The sequence below is a fragment of the Rhipicephalus sanguineus genome, chromosome 1, assembly GCF_013339695.2.
Source record: "Rhipicephalus sanguineus isolate Rsan-2018 chromosome 1, BIME_Rsan_1.4, whole genome shotgun sequence".
In the NCBI taxonomy this organism is placed as follows: domain Eukaryota; kingdom Metazoa; phylum Arthropoda; class Arachnida; order Ixodida; family Ixodidae; genus Rhipicephalus; species Rhipicephalus sanguineus.
This window is the reverse complement of record NC_051176.1, coordinates 167,220,902-167,236,308: the sequence shown is the minus strand read 5'-3', so window position 1 is coordinate 167,236,308 and position 15,407 is coordinate 167,220,902. Positions and strand designations below refer to the sequence as shown.

General features: G+C 46.5%; 1 protein-coding gene across 1 annotated transcript in view; it reads right to left on the bottom strand.

The window, feature by feature from the left end:
- Positions 1-566: 566 nt before the first annotated feature.
- LOC119401821 (cadherin-87A) overlaps positions 567-15,407 on the bottom strand; it is a gene marked incomplete at its 5' end in the record, with an annotated part of 44,207 nt that continues 29,366 nt past the window's right edge. The window contains 17 exon segments of the mRNA XM_037668814.2: positions 567-770; positions 2,647-2,865; positions 2,965-2,989; positions 3,112-3,135; positions 3,199-3,232; positions 3,305-3,333; positions 4,160-4,284; positions 5,453-5,585; positions 5,879-5,965; positions 6,067-6,155; positions 8,726-9,018; positions 10,394-10,526; positions 10,604-10,743; positions 11,162-11,282; positions 11,367-11,480; positions 12,147-12,344; positions 14,482-14,702. Of these exon segments, the coding sequence (XP_037524742.2) occupies positions 594-770; positions 2,647-2,865; positions 2,965-2,989; positions 3,112-3,135; positions 3,199-3,232; positions 3,305-3,333; positions 4,160-4,284; positions 5,453-5,585; positions 5,879-5,965; positions 6,067-6,155; positions 8,726-9,018; positions 10,394-10,526; positions 10,604-10,743; positions 11,162-11,282; positions 11,367-11,480; positions 12,147-12,344; positions 14,482-14,702 (2,162 nt within the window).

The following is a 15,407-nucleotide window of genomic DNA, read 5'->3' as shown; positions in this document are numbered from 1 at the left end:
ATGAACACACCTGCGGGCATGGCACGCTAGCTGATACTAAGGGAGAAAATGCTTAATCGTGAAGCTATAGAGAAGGCTGCCATCGAATGCATCAGGTGATGTCTGGTGAGTGTCCTCTGCGAAGATCTCATGGAGCAAGAAAACGAAAAAACTTGGGCTTCGAAGTAGGCCTCATGGGCGACTGGCACACGCAGTGCAAAATCGCTCAACCTCGAGCGATGCGACCACGCCAGGTGAACTTCCTCGGTATAGGTCCTTTCGTTCTTCCTCTTAACTTGATTTGGCCAAACGACGACGAGCGTCGCAGTATACGAAGGCACGAACGAACGTTCCGCTCGCTCTTCGCGCCACTATAATATACATATATATATATACCTCACGCTCGTGGTCGCGCACAAAGCACCGGAATTATTCACACTTGCCTGATAACACGTAACACCTGCAAGCGCGCACGCACCCTCTCTCTCTCACACAAACACTGATCCACGCACAAAGGAAAAGTGAAGCATCTGCGGTTGCTGGATTCCGTCTGTGAATCCCACTGTATCGGAGGGGTGACGGCGTCGTCGCCAGCCTTAAGAATAAATATCGTCCTATAACAGCTCGGCCACTAGAACAGGCTCATTGCTTTTATGGGAGGAGCTCGCTTCTTGGAAGAGCCTCCCTTCTGTCGTGGGCGTGTTCTTCCCCGTGGGTCTGAAGGTGCTGAACGGAGTGCTGTCGCCGGTGGGACGGGCGTCGCTCGAATGCAGCTCATGGTACTCGTGACTCTGCGAAGTATTAGAAAGAAGCAGCGCTTTTGCTGTTTGCGGGGTGCATTGGCGCCAAACTGTTTCAGCAATCGAAAATTGTCTTTGCAACGAAATAATTAGAAAAGCCCTCTCGGCAAAAAGTGTATGACAATTGACACGGATTTTTTGCAGATGTTTCTGTTTTGAATAGGTCGCCCCAGTAGCGTAGCCAAAATTTTTTTCGGGGGGGGGGGGGGTTCAATTGCACTTAATACATGGTCGCGCATGATTTTGTATGCGCGCGCATATATACACATGCAAAATTGAAAAATTTCGGGGGTGTGTGACACCCCCGCCTTCTGGCTACGCCAGTGGCTCGCCCAGCCTCTACCGCCAACCTCCGCTTAAAAAAAAATGCGGCATGGCTTGAAAAACAGATTACCAGGCAGTAGCATTGGCACAACGTTAACATCGTGAAAAAGGCGCCCTTACTCTAAAAAACAAAACAAAAAAAAAATGCGAAAATTTAGAGCAGGACAATAAAAGTAAAGACAATAGCAAATATGGAACATCGGCCGACATTTACAAAATTTCATACTACTTTTCTGCGCATTTGTTTGCAGTCCAGCTTTAATGAATGGTACGACAACTGTGTTATCTTAAACCTGAATTTTAGCATTGTTGTATAGCACTACCGCATTTAAGTAAGCGAAATCTACTTGCACCCATTTTGGATGAACAGGTTGCACTAGTTTCCTCGATCGTTCTTCATAAAACAAACAGCCCGACGAAATTGACGCTTCCACTAACTGTCAGGTGGGCGCCTGTAGTACATGCCCAAAGCTGGCGCGCTCCCAAAGCTGGTGTGCGCCTGGGTCAAAAGTTCCCAGGCCGTTATCTCATGTAATTTTATGGCAGCGCCGCCTGGGAACTTTTGATCACCCTTGTACATTTACATCAGGGCGGTAAGTAAAGAATAAAGTGATATAGGATGAAATTTGAACCAATAAATATCTACGTGTCTACACAGGTAGCAAAAATTGCGCATTTGTGCAATGACCGAGTGGTGGGGCGATGTGGCAGGGTGATACAACGTTCTGGAGCTGCAGAGGGCTGGGAGCCAACGCATTGCCGTTAAGCACAGTAGGCCCTCGGTAATGACGGACAATGCTAAGATGATCTGGCAAAAATGCAGGCATCGCCTCAGATCGCTCTCATCGCTCCTGAACGAAATGATCTTGTTTTTTATGTTCTTTTTGTTTTTTAACATTGTTTTCATTTGTTGCAAGTCATCACCAGCATCGCTGAACAGAATATTATTCGCAAACCGTAGGTTCCTTGTCCATCTGAGTATAGAAGTTTACGTATACTACTACGCTCAGTGAATATCATTGAAGAGAATGTGTCCCGACTCCTTCCTTGATCGGTATTTTTCTAGTATTTCTTTCGGTTGTTTTTTAAAGACTTAAGATAGCCGTGGGACCTCTAGAGATAGTTGCTAAGGTACGTGCATATATGCTTCGTCCACTCCTTGACTGACAGTAGAAAGTGAACGAATTAGTAAATAGCCAGGGCGTAGCCAGACATTTTTTTCGGGGGGGGGGGGGGGGGGGGGCGTTCAACCATACTTTATGTATGCTCGTGCATGCGTTTCTATGTGCGCGTATATATACACGCAAGCAAAATCGAAAATTTGGGGGGGGGGGGGTGATCCCCCCCCCCCCCTGGCCACGCCCCTGCTGATAGCGATAGGGAAGCGCTATCTTGATCTAATTTATACATTTTTTGGTATACTCCGATTGCCTGACCCATTTATAACTTTTTCCCATTGTTTTTATTTCCTTTGCGCAGAGGCTCGTGCCGGCACTGTGGAGGTGGAGGAGTGAGTGAGTCATTGAGTAGGAATCGCCCTCACATCTGTGGCGTCCGGCTCGCGCTGCCTGCGGGACGAGGCCGTGGGCCGGTGGCTCGTGAGGGTGGAGTAGCCGTTGCGCGACTCTGCGACCACGTGGCTGACGCTGTTGCGCCGCAGCGTGGCATACACGGCGCTGCTCGTGTCGTCGTTGAAGTTGAAGGCGGCGATGTCCGCCTCCGTGGTCACCATGTTGTCAGGCGCGACGCTCATGCTCAGCTCCTGCGGGACGCGCACGGGTGTGTTGGATGTGCAGGCGGAGCCTCGGAGAGCAACACGGAAGCGCGCATACATTGAAAGAACGTAAGACGGGCTACTCACCTGTTCTTCGTAGATCTTGAGCTTCCTACAGGAGTGGGTCAAAGGAAAGAAAGCACAAACGGAAAAATGTGAGTTGGCGCAAAGCGATGCAGGGACAATGCGCAATGTCGGTTGACTTCTTGAAAGACAGTCTGCACCGGAACTTACTGTTCTGTCCACAGCGGATTCTCTCTGAAAAAAAGAAAAAGAAACATCAGAACGGTGAATGCATTTGCGCAGTGATAGAATACTCACGTAGTAGTCACCGGGGGACTTTCGTCGTGCCGTACTGCACGTAAAAGAAATGTAAGGCACGCAGCTTTTTTTAGGACGCCAGAATTGAAAACTGTTTGGTACGTACCTAAAGCTTCCTTGGCTTTGTAGGCATACCTGAAAACAAAAGTTTTTAAAGTGAAAAGAAGAGAAACAATAGTGTAGGATCTATCCTACACCACAAGTTAGACCGCCTGTGCGTGTAATATTTTCTGTGTGTTTTTCTCACGCTGCCCTATCGGGCTGTGACATTCTTTACCAAATCACTGAAGTATACAGTTTACCAAACCGTGTACTTGTGTTTCTATGGACCAAAATTATGCACGCATGCGCGAACTTAATCTGACGGAGTCTTCTGTGGAATTCGAATTTTACCTTGCAAATCCCCCAGACGCTGCCTTTTTCTCTCTGGAAGACACGTTTACGGTACACGCCATGCGCGTTAGACTTACATAGAGGGTGTTTCAAGAAATGTGTCCGGAAAAAAAATAATAATAAAAAAGGGAAGTGTGATATTTGCTCGCTTCTAATTACTTTTATATAACGGCAGACTTCTTAAGATGACTTAAGATGCCAATTACGGCAGCAAGAATAGAAATTAAGTTAATGGTTAATTAACTTTTTAATTAGAAGTAACAAGCGGTAGAATTGGAGAATTGAAGCCCTTCCTACGGAAGAGCCCATTGCCGCTTTGAGATTTCCAAAAGTGGCACGTTCAAAAAGCGGTTACGTTCTGCACATGAAGCTGTAGCGATTATAACCCGTGCAAAAGGGATCGACCATTTTCTTTTAAGAGACATCCCGCGTATTGTGTATGTCGCGTGAACTACTTTGTAATAGAAGCAAATGGCAAAGGAAGCCTTGGCGTCGTAAACAGGCTTCAGCAATGAATTCAAATTTTGAACACAATGATACAGGCAGCAAAGGAGGGCATTCAGCTTACCAGGATTTCAGGCAGGTACAACAAACCATCATGGTCACGACGCCGACGAATATCACCACCAGCATCGCAATCAGCACAGCTAAGGCCAAATCGAACTCTTGCTTGCTGATGCCAACTCGTGCAGGCTGCACAGCAGAGAAAGACGTGAAGAGAAATATATATTCGAAAGCGCAGTGTTTGGTTCCACCAACAGTCAGCTGGTCACTTCAACACCTCTACGTTTTCAAGGTAAGTGAATACAGAAAATAAAATGAAAAAAAAAATGGAGGAAAAGGAGATATGTCCAACCCAACTTAAAATTTCGCGTCGCACGCACGCGCATCGCTTGGACCACGATCTGTAGAGATAAATTAGACGTGTAATCACGACCTGATAATACAAAGCGTGTTTTAAAAAATCTGTCCAAAAATTCTAAAAAGGTAAGAGAAATGCTCGCTGCCTTCATAATTACTTTTTCTGTGGCGGCAAACATGTCATCATGACTATAGACATCAATTACGACAGTAATTAAGGAAATTAAGTTAATGAACCTTTTTATTAGCGGATACAGATGGTCAGGTCAAATGGGAAAATTGGTGCCCCTCCTGCGAAGAGCCCATGACCGCTTTGAGATTTCCAAAAAGAGGGCGCTTTTTGGAAACCTCAGTGTTGACTAAAAATGTTAAAGGTGCCACAGCCCTCTTTTCCGGGATCCACACTAGAATGCTACGTGTTCTACGGTCCACTTCCGATGTGCCAGTCATCGTCACAGTGAAGTTTAAGTACGTTGGGAGGCAGGTTGCGTGACGAAGTAGGAAAGGCCTACATTAACGATGACTAGGTGTCTTCTTACGCCCAAAATTTTGAGAGATGATTGCGTCGCCGCGCATTATTAGTGTATTCACATCGACAATGCAACTATAAACACCAAAGCCTTACATTACACGTATTAACAATACAGAATAGTTGGGAGCACTATAGTTGGGGACACAATGCTACTTGTATGTATACGCTTCACGAGAGACGGCGCTGCCTTATTATGGCAGTGAATGAAATGAACGCAAATGTATCTGCTAATGTTTGCTGCATGCTGTACCAACGAAAAGCTTTGCAAATCTGTCGTTTTTCACGCTCCTCTCTTTTAAGTCACTGTGTTTGCGTCAAATAACACGGACACGCGCATTTTGTTACTTTAAATGAATACGCACTGCATATAGTGAATCAGCCGGCATTAAAAACGCATCATGCAACTTCAAAACTTGCAGTATGTAGCAGTCGAAAGATAAAAAGAAAAGAGAAGAAACATTTACTCACGAGAACGTTGTGAATTTGCAGTTCAGGGTTTTGGAACCGGACGAGCTTGATGTTGGAATCAACTGCGTCGAGAACCTCCGGTGTGTGAATTACACGGTCGTTTTTGTCAAGAACGTGAATGTGCAGGTCAGTCCTGTAGCAGGAAACACGCACAAATTAAGATTGCATAACAGCCACTGCGAATTAAATTTATAATTTTTCTTGATTTGGTTGTAGTTCATACAATGTGACTGGTTCATCAAATGATACCGCAAAGAAAATAAAAATGAACGCCGGCATCTTCGTTTAAACGCGAGCTGGGTATCTTGTTCCAATGACGCAAAGAGAAATTTATTGTCTTCTTTACTTTTGCAGGTGAAGGAAGGACTATAGAGGCATAAATATACCTGCTGTTGTACTCAGAAAGGGCATCTTCGAAGTGCTCACCAAGATTTCACTAGCTTCCCCTTGTCGTTCACGTGATATTTCAACTTGTCAATCACGACAGTTCCTCCAGTGGCATTAGAAAGGACACTGGCAAGGAAGAAAAAAAAAACCAGGAGGAAAGCACAATAGAGTTTTCAATAAGGCACCGAGATGCAGCTTCACCGCCAATGCAGCAAAAATGCTCTTACACTATGACGCTCCTTTGATCCCTGTACACTTCCTCCGGGGGCTGAGCGATTATTACTCGCACTAGTTGTTCGGGTTCGTAGATCCAGACCTTCGGGAGAAATAGAGGTCATAGGTGCTGTAATGTTACGCTGTGTCACATATAGAGTTAAAAAGGCATGCATAAAGAATCAAGTATACCAACAGTGAGTTCTGTCGGAAATTCGTAGGCTCGCTGCATTTTCTATAGGCCTACCTATGCCGGGTGTTTATACGAAGATTCTAAACAGTATTTAAAGATTGCCATATCGAAATAAAAGGCTGTTTCCGCGTTAGATATGCCCTCAGCAGTTGCAACCATGTGTTCGCAAAAGCCACATCGTAACTGGTCTAAAAATTAACGCTATTCGCTTTATCAACTTTTAAGCTGCGACGTCTATAGAGAGCTCATCGTAGTATTTCGTATACTGAAGCCAGCTCTTTGTGAAAGCCATGCCATAAAAAATGGGATCAACCGCGAAACTGCGGCACCACGAATTCCCCGGTCTCAGACCACCCGAAACCGAAACATGCTACTGTGTAGTGCGCCTTTTGAGGGTATGCGTTGCTCATGCAGTATAGCGTAGACAAAAATTTTTGGGGGGGACGGGGGGGGGGGGTTCAATTATCTTCAACAACCAGCGCAGAACGGACAAGGGGCAAGAAAGGGAACAGAGACAAGCGCTGCCTTCCAATTGAGGGTTTATTGAAAAAACGCATATGTATAACGTATCTATGTCATCATACCACATCACGTGAGCGCTCACAAAAAATTGCGCAACCATCGTCAGCAGGTTAAGCAGAAAACACTTATCGGACATGACGAAACAGTATTAAGAAATGCACAGAAAAGCCAATGAAAAGCATATCGGTGGTGTGGACCGTAGTTTACACTGTCAAGAAAAGCCAGCTCTTTTGGGGTCAAGGCAACCGAGGGCTTGCTGACACAGTTACCCTGGGCAATAATGGAGGCCTCAGTGATCACTCTGGTTTGATCATTTGCATGTTTGGCCAGGACCCCGTTCTGGTCGAACGTGGGAGTACAGCCGCACTGAGAACAGCTCTGGGCAAGAAAACTGTCGCTTCTTTTCTGTACCTCCAAATTGCGCTCTTGCAACCTGACGTTCAGGCATCGCCCCGTCTGTCCAACATACTTTAGACCACAGGAAAGGGGAACACTGTACACAGCTTTGTCGGGACATTCAACAAAATGGTTTTCATGTTTACCCTTACACTTGCGCGGCGCCTGCTTCACGGGGCATGTCCTAGCACACAACTGATGCAGTTTGTGCAGTGCGGAAAAAACAACAGAAACACTCGAACGAAGGCCTATCTTCTTGAGCCTATGTGACACATGGTGTAAGTAAGAAATGACTGCCACCTTCTGCATTCATACTGGCTGTTCTTCACCAACTTTGTTGGCTAATCTGATTTTTCTTCGCAGAGCCTCCGCCACTGAAATCAGCAGATGTGTCAGGTAACCCGCTTCCTCAAAACGAGCTATATGCGCTCTGAAGCTGCCGTCAACTGCCGTCAAGCTGTGTGCTAGTTAGGACATGCCCTGTGAAGCAGGCGCCGCGCCAAGTGTAAGGGTAAACATAAAAACGCTTTTGTTGAATGTGCCGACAAAGTTGTGTATAGTGTTCCCCTTTCCTGTGGTCTAAAATATGTTGGACAGACGGGGCGATGCCTGAACGTCAGGTTACAAGAGCACAATTTGAAGGTACAAAAAATAAATGACGGGTTCCTTGCGCAGCATTGTTCTCAGTGCGGCTGTACTACCGCGTTCGACCAGAACGGGGTCCTGGCCAAACATGCAAATGATAAAACTAGAGTGATCATTGAGGCCTCGATAATTGCCAAGGGTAACTGTGTCAGTAAGCACTCGGTTGCCTTGACCCCTAAAGAGCTGGCTTCTTTTGACAGCGTAAACAACGGTCCATACCACTGATATGCTTTTCGTTGGCTTTTCTGTGCATTTGTTTATTATGTATTTCGTCATGTCCGATAAGTGTTTTCTGCTTAACCTGTTGACGATGGTTACACAATTTTTTGTGAGTGCTCACGTGATGTGGTATGATGACATATATACATGTGCGTTTTTTAAACAAACCCTCAGTGGGAAGACAGCGCTTGTCTCTGTTTCCTTTCTTATCCCTTGACCGTTCTGCGCTATAGTTGTTGAACATGGATTACCAACTATAGCCTAATCTCAAACTTTGGTTCAGCCACGCTTATGTATGTTCGTGCGTGCGTTTGTATGCGTGTGCGTGTATATATACACATGGAAAATTGAAAATGATCGGAGTGGGGAGGGGACCCGCCACGGTGGGTTGAACGCCAGTGCGTTGCTGCCTACGCGCCTATACGTCGCCGAACGGCGGCAACCAGTGCTCGGCGGCTTAGTCGCAAAACTCAGTCCGGTACTCTGGTTCTTTATTGTATGGCTCATCCTTCGAAAGCGCAGAGCGCCGACTCTTTAGCACGCTCGACACCTATGCGACGCGACTATGCCCGCCCGCAAGTTTCGTTTTTCACGTCAGCTTCCATTGATCACGCTATTCCAGAGAAGGATTTTTTTCCCCAAAAAATGCGAGCCTTCATGCAGTTTGGAGCGCATTCTCCGCACGGGTATACGCTCACCTTCAGCGTGGTGCGGGCAGCGCGGTGCGGAGGCACCGTCTCCTTGGCCTCAAGGGCGACGGTGAAGCGCGCCTGACTGTACTGGGCCATGGGGTGGGTAGCACACACACGGCCGTCGGCTGACACATTAAACGAGGCTGGTATGGGTCGGATACCACCCGTTGAGCCAGGAAGGAACAGCGTGACGTGCTCGATGCGGTATGCGATGGCCGGGCCGTCCGACGTCTCTTCGTCTGGGTCCCGGGCACGCACGGTGAATACTGTGTCTCCTTCCACGGCGGTGAAACGCAGCCCTGCGATGGATCGTTGCTATACGTTTGACGCCTTCGGCCTGCTTTTTACAACTTATCGCACACAACCGACGCAGTGCCATGGTAAAGCTGTGGTCACTATGAAGGCTCAACCGAGTTGCAGGGAAAAATAAAATTTCGGCAGCTGGACAATACCTAACTCATTATCGAGTGACATTCATTGAAGAGCTTGATCTTGGAGCATTGTCTGAAAGTTTCGCCTGGTGCGGTGAGAGCTCACCATCAGAGACTCCGATTATTCGATCACACGCATGAAAGCACTCACGTGTCAATCCTGCTCTTTCTTTGAAAAATGTATTGGCGCTTAAATGCAAGCTTAAAACAACACTCGCATCGTTTGAAGCCACGCGTGAATCGCTTTCACGAAATTGTTGCTTCAGAATTTATGCACGTGCCATTGTTGCCGAAAACTGAGGTGGATTTTAGCTCTCAAAGGCAGCGATTCAAGTGCCGGTGCAGTACGCCAGTATATCGAGACGTCGCGTCTGCTGTGCCATAAAACACAACAAGCATCCCGGACTTCTTACATCCACCGTGCATAATTGCAACACAATATCACCGTGAGGATGCAAGAAATTCAGCACATGTGCTTTAGATGGTGTGCGTCACAAGTAGAATGTGCTGCTTCAAAAAATAGAAAGAAAGAACTAGTAATCATATTTGTAGCGCAAAACAACCAGACGTAGACACAAGTAAGGAACACATACACAGGACGGGCGCTAGACATCAACTGATTTTATTACTACAGACAACATAAAAAGCCAAAAAAATGTAAGATGGTAACACGTGGTGATACAGGTATAAGGAAGCACCTCGGAGTGTGATGGTGCGCATGCGCTCATGTCCGACGTTTTTTTGGCTTTTTATGTTGTCTGTAGTAATAAAATCAGTTGATGTCTAGCGCCCGTCCTGTGTATGTGTTCCTTACTTGTGTCTACGTCTGGTTGTTTTGCGCTATAAATATGATTACTAGTGATTCAAACCAACTAGCCCGCATCACCGCCTAGAAAGAAAGAAAGAAAGAAAGAAAGAAAGAAAGAAAGAAAGAAAGAAAGAAAGAAAGAAAGAAAGAAAGAAAGAAAGAAAGAAAGAAAGAAAGAAAGAAAGAAAGAAAGAAAGAAAGAAAGAAAGAAAGAAAGAAAGAAAGAAAGAAAGAAAGAAAGAAAGAAAGAAATGTAACGTGCTGCCATTGTTCTTGTCTTCTGTGCGCGGAAGGCCTGCTCATGGATGAACTACTCGTCACTGCCGAATGGAGGTGCATGAATACGTCCGGCACCAAAACGAGAGTTGCAAAATTTCATTTTTCGTCAATTCAGTGTGTGTCATAGTGAGAAGCCGTTCTGCATTTTCACATTACCTGCGTAGTACGGGGCGTTTATGAAAACTGGCGCATTATCGTTCACGTCGTCAATGTGCACATTGACGAGGGCCACCGTTCTGTCGGACTCGCTGTAGCTGCGTATGCTGGGAGGAAGGCCATCGGCTTGCCTCTGCGATGAGAGAAAAGCACGTCAGGCGAACGTGCGCTTCGCGCGTATCGCTCGGCCACGACACGACGAGCAATTACCGAGTATACGAGGAAATCTGGGTTGCTGGAAGCTTTCACCACCAGTTCGAAGACGTCCTTGGATTCTCGGTCAAACGAGGCATTTGAGTAGATGATTCCCTGCATCTTGTCAATCGTGAACAGCATATCCCAATTTCCATCTGCGTAAAACACGGGCAACACAGTTATCGAGTGCTAGTATATCGCAAACACAGCGGTACAGCAAAATGATCAGCGCTCAGGAAAATGCGCATTTTCACTCTGCCCGAAGACGTCTTCGTATACAGAACGATGATCACCTTTCTTGGCGAAGACTGTACAGAGGTCATACCAACGCCTCCCTTTTTCCTCTGTTTATTTTTTTTTTTTCTGAAACTGACCCACTGCACGTTTAACTCCACTCCTAACTCCTTATCTGAAGTCTCGCAATTTCCAAAACTCAGTAAGAATTCCGCCTCCAACGATCTGCTCTGGTCATGCTGTGAAGGGCTTGTTCCGTTCAAGTCGCATGTCGTGAAACAAGTGGAAGATATAAATGCTTCGAGAGGAAGAATTTTAATTACACCGCAGGAGCCTCACCGATAATATAATAGTAGACCATGGCATTCTCGCCGACGTCTTGGTCAATAGCTGTCACCTTTCCGACGTGGAAACCGTGGTTTAAGTTCTCCTTGATGTGGAACACATAAGGGGTCGTAGACTGAAAAGAAAAAAAAAAAGTGGGAAGAGGTCAGCAAGTCCTGGAACCAGCGATGGAGATCGTTGTTTGGAAACAAAACGTTACTCGGGTGCGAGGGAATAGAGGCGCGTTGTCGTCGATATCCTTCAACACAACGGTCAGGAACCGCAGCGTCTCAAATGGGGCAGGTGTGCCGTGGTCTTTGGCGACAAGCACCAGCTGAAATAGGCGAGAATGACATCGTAAGGATCGCTAATGACGAAGTGTTTCCGTCATAAACGTGGGCAACGTACAACATTCCTATAACAGGACACTTTCTGCAATTAGTCAATATTCGAGAACATTATGACAGTCACTTGCGGTTGCGAAATATTTGTTAGATTGCGTTATTATTGCGTACTGAATTGTAAGTGTGCAAGAAACGTATGGTCGCCTCGCATGTGTTAACGGCACGTCCACAAAGTGGAGCCTATAGAATGCTTGGCTTCTCTTTGCGGACACACACACACGCACGCACACACACACGCACACATATATATATATATATATATATATATATATATATATATATATATATATATTCAGTGGCAAGTTCAGTGGGTCCGGTACGTATAGGAAAACAAGACGGTGCACGTACGAGAAAGCAATATTTTATGCCTAACGCTTCGGCCGTGGCACGGCCTTCGTCAGAGAATGCTCTAGTACTACATTACAAATATGAGTCGGTACCGGCTTACTATTCTCCTTATATATATATATATATATATATATATATATATATATATATATATATATATATATATATATCTATATATATATATATACCGGGTACCGACTCATATTTGTAATGTAGTACTAGAGCTAACAAGGAAAGAAAGTGCTTACCTCGTAACGTGGCCTCAACTCTCTGTCGAGGATGACTTTTGCCTGAATTTCTCCCGTGACTTCATCGATACGAAATTCGTCCGTTTCAGCGACGTTCCTATCTCCTACCTTAAAGTAGTAGGAAATTCGGCCGTTATCTCCGTGGTCCTTGTCCGTGGCTTCCACTGTCATTATGATCTGATTAGAGTGGGTTTGATTCTGAAAGAGGGTGGGTAGGTAGGTGTAATCATTTCAGGACGACTCGAAGAACGAAACACGCTTCCTTTTACAGTGAAACCTCGGTGATACGAATCTCACGGGACCACCAAAAATATTCGTATCATCCAAAATTCGTATCACCAGAAAGCATGAAAAATTATCATGCGACATTTTCATTTATTGTTTTTCAGGGCCGCAGCAACGTCAGTAGAACTGAATGATTGTCAGTTAAGATTAAGTTAGGTTAATCATACCAGCACTCGTAAATATACGGCCCGTAAGTGCGTCTTTGATTAATGAACCAGGTGCGTTGTGACCCGCGACAGGGGCGGTCCGAATTCTAGCATGCTTTTTCGCATGACACAGGAGTACTGCGGTGAGAATGACGGAAGAAGTGCTTTGACGGGATAGATCAAGGCCCCAAAATTTCAGAATCATGGTCCTATGTTATGCTTTTGTGATCGCGGATGTGTTGGGGATGTTTTTGGGAGAGTTACAGCCGTGCCTGCACAAGTGCGACCTCAACAGTCGCGCATGTTGACGTTGGTGAGGCATGAGTCCTTCGCCAAAACCGTCCTCGCCTTCTTTCGGTCCTGGTCTCCTTTCATAGGATTTCTGGTGCACGAGGCAGGCACCTGTTCACACAGTACAACTACAGGATCCCACGTCGATGCGTTAGAAAAAAAAGCAGGGCGCCAATGCCCTCTGTAATGTAAACGCGAACGCACACGGAGGCACATTAGAGCCTCAAAGATTGGCGCACACAATCTCGGAGGCCGTGACGCGTCTCTGAAGGTTTATTCTGACCACAAGAGAAGTATTTTTCTTACAACGTGATTCTGACGATTTGGCGGTGTCCGCGCTTGCGTTCCCGCGCTCCGACGTGCTTAATGCGTCTTCCGCGACAATGCAAACACAGCACCTCTTCGTACCTGGGCGGTAGGGTACATTCGTATACATTCGTTCGCAACAACCACACTCCATTACATTGCAGGCCAATGGGCCTTGGCCGGGACCAAAGAAAAATTCGTATCACCCCGAAATTCGTATGAGCTGTGATCGTATCACCGAGGTTTCACTGTACTCTGTTTCAGATTTTATAGGGAAAAAAAAGTGCACTAACGCGTACTGATTGATGCACTCTATGTTACCAGGACACTTATTTACGTGATTACTTTTTATATGATTTTTTCGCTGACATATATGAAGAGCGCGAGGAAGATGGAGCGCAAGCACTTGATAGAGTTGTGAGTGGGTATAGTGTGAACTATGGAGCTGTTGTTACGTATCGCTAAAGGATATAGGTTTTGACACGAAAGTACTTACAGATGGCTAGTTGGCGCCGATTCACTTTTTTTTCAACTACACCGCGAATCAATATATCACGAAGTGAAAATACACAGGACTAGTGCTACGCTACTACTGAAAATGGATAGGTCAGCACGTGTGACCACGGAAGCTTTGCTCGTTCGCAAGGATTGACAAAGCGTGTGCAAGTAAGTCATCCATCCTTACTTTATCGCAAGAGAAAAAAATTTATTGAGGTGACTCGATACGTTGTTCACTTCCACTTGGGACTCTGTTCCATGTATTACACGGGAGAGTCTGTTTGCTCCTTAACAGCTCTATGTCACGTTACCTGACAAAAGTCACGTATAAAGTCATACCACCGCCGTACATTTTGAATGAAAAGGCAAGGTTCTGCCTGGCGTTGCATAAGTATCGCTATTTTGCCGGTGTCAGTGATTGGCCCGTGTCACTGGGGGGGGGGGGGGGGGGGGCAGTAACCTACGTCGCGCGGCTTCGCGATTCTCACTATTTTGCCAGCATCACTAACTGCCAGAACCAGGGTCGACAGCGACGTGCCACTCTACCAAAGACGTCATACGTGACGTTCCTGCTCTGGTCACGTGACCCCGAGCTGTTGTGCAAATAGTCCCGTAGTACACGTACTGGTCGTTAGCAACTTCGCACTTTGTCCCTTTTCTGATGTCTTACATTGCTTATATAAGCATGCGACATGTTTTCTTTTCGAATAAGTTGTCAGTGTAGCGCTCGTTACTTACTTTTTCTGTCCTGTTTGCATTGCATTCCATCAAACTACTAAGTCGTAATGTCGACACGGGCCGTTGCTTACCTCCATGACTTCTACAGTCGCGTTGGGAAGTGACGGCGTCACAAAATGCGGCTTGTCCAGGTTGATTTCGATGAGCCTGATGAGTACGATACAGTTGTCTGTGTTGGGCCCGTTACCTGCGCCGTCGCGCGCCTCAAGCCCGATGCGGTACTCCTTGCGGCTGCTCTCCAGCTTTTTCACGGGGTATACGATGCCGGTCTTCGGGTTGACAGCGAGGACACCTGCAGAATCGCCACAACTCAGTGAAAATGTATATGCGATTTCCCAAGACCTATGCTGCAAGGTCCGACTGGTGGACTACGTTACACGACAGGGAGACTACACAATTGACTAGAGGCTACAATAATCATACTCTAAGAAAAAGAAAGAGTAAAAAAAGGGTCACAGCACCGTGACCCTCTTCGGGTATCCATTTGACCCCTTTTGGAAGGTAGAAGCAGAAAAAGAGCGTACAGAAAAAGAGCGTCAGCACTTCTGCAGGAGTCACGAGACTCTCGTGAAGCGCGTTTCGGTTGGCTTCCGTGATGAAGGCGCCGCCGTATACGCCGTACATATCGCGCGTTTGCCGTTCAGCGCCGTCGTGGCGCCATGGCTATCCGACGGAGTCGGGCTGGCGCGGCGCCTCCGCCTCCTCTCTCAGTCTCCTCGTTCTTTTGGGATGCGTTGGTTGCGGGGGTTGCGTCAGTTGCCTATCTTGTAGTTTTGTGTTCGAGCGAACATGTGCATCTTCGGTGGCGGTGACGCCAGGCTCCGTGCTCGAAGTGGCGCTTGGAGGGCGGAATATTCATGGAGCTACGGACACCAACAACGTGCGCCTGTTAACGGTGAGTGTACCGCTTTCGTAGGTACTAATTATACAGCTTTAGCTGGGCGTCTGCAGCAGCTCTGCGGAAGTAGGCTGCCAGCCATTTCCAACAGCAGCCTGC